Source organism: Lynx rufus, unplaced genomic scaffold (assembly GCF_022079265.1).
Source record: "Lynx rufus isolate CCGP_SWC_20201006 ecotype Redwood Valley unplaced genomic scaffold, mLynRuf1.p SCAF_15, whole genome shotgun sequence".
Classification (NCBI taxonomy): Eukaryota; Metazoa; Chordata; class Mammalia; order Carnivora; family Felidae; genus Lynx; species Lynx rufus.
The window spans coordinates 28,025,270-28,028,959 of record NW_025814829.1 but is presented as its reverse complement, the minus strand read 5'-3'; the positions used below and the strand labels follow the sequence as shown (position 1 = coordinate 28,028,959).

Here is a 3,690-nt window from a genome sequence, read left to right as displayed (position 1 = left end):
GGAGGTGAGTGGAGGTGGTCAGTAATTGTGAGACAAGTCTACAATTTCACATCAGAAATTCTTCTACAGCCCACACTTAGTAGCCATTAGTTCACTTTTAAATATCTCACAGAGTGAGATACACATGTCCTTGATTTAATAAAAATGAGTAACACCCTTAGCCACCCCTCTAGAATTTAGAGGGTTTGTTTACTGTGCAAAAACTCGTAGTCAGGTGATAAATATAACCCGTGAATTTTTTAAGTCTTGTCTTCACATACAAAAATAAATAAGTTAAATAGCAAAAATAAATAAATATATTAAGTAATAAATACACCCCACGGTGGAAAAGATCTCATCAAAATCTTATAAAACGATGGTCTCCATTCAGAGTGGGAACTCCTGGGGACAACCACAATAAGGAAGCAAATAATCAATAAATAAATAATCTCCACAGTGGCCAGCACTACGTTGTACAGCAGCGAGACGGTGGTTGGGGGTCACGCCTTCGCGGGTACCGAGGACTGGGACTCTTGGCCAGCACTATTGCCAGCGGGGTCGTCACCCTCCTCCTAGGCCAGCTCCTCCATCCACTGCAGGAGAATGTCCAGCTCTCCCAAAGCCTTCACCACCGCTGCCTGAGGCGTAAGCTGAAAGACACACACTTCTGTGCTGAGCATCTCATAAAGGGACAACATGTGCTCCCGGGTTAATGCTCTCCTTTCACTGGTAGGTCTGCTGGGCATTGCGAGCCCAGTATTCTCTTCAAGATGGAGAGCGTGAAAGACGTGATGGAATCTCAAGATCTCACAAGAGGAAGGAAAATCCTGGAGTCCATGACATAGGGAAACTGAAGCCCAGAAGGTGGCAGAGTTTGGAGTATAACCCAAGCGTCTTGAATCACAGAGATCAAAGTAATTAGACTGTTGGGTTTTTTCTTAAAGAAAGATGTGTGTGTGTGTGTGTGTGTGTGTGTGTGTTAGGAGTTGCCTACTGTGCAACTTTAACCGAGCAAATATTTATTGTGTTAAGCACTGGGCTGGCTGAGGATTCAGAGATAAATGGCACAATGCCTACCCACAGGGAATTCAGTCAAGTGAAGGAGACAGAAGCAGACAACTAAAATGTAGTGTGGTGGATGGAGGATGGAGTCTCCACAGGATGACAGAAGAGGCACCTACCTCTGAGAGACATAGTCAGTACCTTCCTGGAGGTGATGCTTAGGGTGAGTCTTAAAGGATGAGTAGGAATTAGTCAGTGAGGAGTGGACTTCAAGCCTTCCTGGCAGATGTGCAAAGGCACCAAGGTGAGGAACAGCATGGCATGGGCGTGTGTGAAATTGTGACTGTTTTTGAGGGTACGTATAAGTGTGTAATGTTGGAAAACTACTGCTTCTTGTTTGTACAGCTGGAAGACACAGATGTCTCTGGAGTGACTTGATGGAATTAAGAGCGTCTTCCAGAGACAACACCCTTCTAGAGCCTGGATGGGTGTCCCCTGGGTTAAAGCAGAGGGATGGTCCACATGACCTCAGAGGGCAATTGTTGAGGGCTACAGGATTTCTACCGGTATGAATATCTATCCCACCCAGTTGTGATCTCAGTTCTAAAAACACACCCATCCCTACCGAGGCCCAAATTGCATATACCTCTTCGAAGTGACTCAGAATCTGGCTGTATTTCTCCACTGCTTCCTCCCCACAAGGGCATGTCATGTGGGCATGCTGAAAAGAATGCCACAGAATGATGGATTTTATTAAAGATTCTGATTATCTGCCCTCACCACTGCCACGAAGTAAGGAGAATTCTACTCTTTCACCTGCGTTCCTGTACCTACTCCATTCTTATGGAAAGTCTTTTCAGACCTCATCATTTTGGATCAGTAAACTACTCATCAGCCAGAAGAGGAGGCCAGCTTTGTAGGCTCACATAGGGAGCTCTTTGTTGGATACCTAGGTCCTATTCAGACCTTGTCTTGATATTCAGCCCCACGGCCTGCTGAGAGGCTGAGGATACACTAATGTACTGTAGGATCCTTCACCTACAGTGGAAAGCGGAATTCATGGCTAACAGATAATTATCATTAACATGAAATAGCATTTTGCAGTTATGTAGACTTTTTGCATAGGGCCTATACCCCAAAGACAGTAAAACTGAGTTCTTATGACCTGTCACATGGTACAATACCGATTATGAGAACGTTTGGTTTCAGTTTTGCTAGCCAGTAAATGGGGATAAGAAAGAGCTTGGTTGCTAAGTCATTGAACTATGTGCGGCGATGGGTCCTTTCACCCAAGACCTTTACTCACGCAGAGCCGGAGGTCCTTCTTGATGGTAAGAAAAGAGTTGGCAAGACTGCTGGTCTTCCGGAGGATATGGTGGTCAGGCGTCTGATAGTTTTTGAAAACCCTGTCCAGGTACAGTCTCAGTACATGGCGGAGGAGGCAGCACTGATCTGCAGGCTACAAAGGAGACTAGTATGTTGGTGGCATCTGGGGTGGTGGAGATGCCTCCAATTTATATTTCCTCCCACAGTTTTATGGACCAAGCACATACCTTGGTGTCTTGCAAAGACTCAGTCTTCCTCAAGATTCTGATGTCAATGATTTCATCTTTGGCTTGCTAAGTGGAAGAAGGCAAGGCAGGAAAGGACAGGTCAGGGACTGCTGCCGGGTGTTAGACATCAAGACCTCTCTCAACTTTTCCTTGCCACAGCCCAGTGGACGTCTCTTGCCAAAACACTTTTCAATTTTGAACTACAACTCTTTCTTGGGAATGCATCCTCCTGGTATGGGGTCCCCAGCCTGTCTCTTTTTGTGTCCCAGAGGACAGAGAAGGACAAGTAGAGAAGGAGAGAGGCAGCCACAGGGGCAGGGAGGGGTTGCCTCCTTCGCTTACCACACTGTCCCGTATCTCAGAAAACCCGTTTCGCATTGCCTGAAGGTTTGTGGTGATCACACAACTTCCCAAATGGAGTGTCTTCAGCCCAGCAGAAGGGGTCCAGAAGAGATAAAACACAGCAGAGAGAAGGCAGATGGGAAGACCAGACGCTTTCATCTTGTGCCAGAATCTGAAGACCACGGGAGCTAGGAATTCAAAGGAAAGAGCATGACTTACTGATTTTCCCAATGTCATGTCTGAAGAAGCCAATTCAGTCCAGGGACATGCTTTCCCCAGGTGTCCCCTTGTGAAACTCAATAGCTTTGTCTGGGTTTGGACGGTCTGGCCCATTCATCTAACTTACTAAGAAAAGCTGCTGAGCTGCTGTCCCGGAAGGAGAGACTTCGGCTGCTCGTTCAGGGTCTGTGAGTTGGTGCTACAGGTCCCGACTCCTTTATTCTGTCCCCATCCCAGCCCCATCGTCATTGCCCAGCAGGTAAGGCCTGGAGCAGCAGGTACTTGCAGTGAGTAGACAGAGGATTACATTTCGGGGAAAATGTTAAAACTTGTTTTGCCCAATTGACGTATACAGTCTTCCCTTCCAGAATGCCAGTGTAGCTCACTCTTCTGGTCCCCTTAAGCCCACAGGGGAACTGTGGAAACTAAGGAAAACAGAACCTTACAGAAGCTGTTGCTGAGCCACTGAAAACACTTGGGGGAAAATTGTCTGGATTTTATGGCTACCCCCAGGGCAGAAGAGCTTAGCTGTTTGGTATTTGGGATCGGGTTGGTTATTTCGGGATAATAGATTTATTTCAGCCCCAAAGGCAAA

At 46.6% G+C, this 3,690-nt stretch overlaps 1 protein-coding gene across 1 annotated transcript; it reads right to left on the bottom strand.

The window, feature by feature from the left end:
* Positions 1-551: 551 nt before the first annotated feature.
* IL20 (interleukin 20) lies at positions 552-3,035 on the bottom strand. The gene is made up of 5 exons (XM_047076450.1): positions 2,877-3,035; positions 2,535-2,600; positions 2,288-2,440; positions 1,628-1,702; positions 552-629 (listed from the first exon to the last, which is right to left on the bottom strand). The coding sequence occupies exons 1-5, from the start codon at positions 3,033-3,035 to the stop codon at positions 552-554; spliced, it is 531 nt and encodes a 176-aa protein (XP_046932406.1).
* Between the last annotated feature and the right edge of the window lie 655 nt (positions 3,036-3,690).

What these genes read in the sequence shown, in the direction of transcription:
- IL20 (XM_047076450.1), bottom strand. Translation starts at nt 3,035, where the DNA reads ATGAAAGCGTCTGGTCTTCCCATCTGCCTTCTCTCTGCTGTGTTTTAT. An exon ending in CTGAGATACGGGACAGTGTG is followed by an intron (nt 2,601 to 2,876) that starts GTAAGCGAAGGA and finishes TCTTCCACTTAG; the next exon opens with CAAGCCAAAGATGAAATCAT. An exon ending in AGTCTTTGCAAGACACCAAG is followed by an intron (nt 2,441 to 2,534) that starts GTATGTGCTTGG and finishes TCTCCTTTGTAG; the next exon opens with CCTGCAGATCAGTGCTGCCT.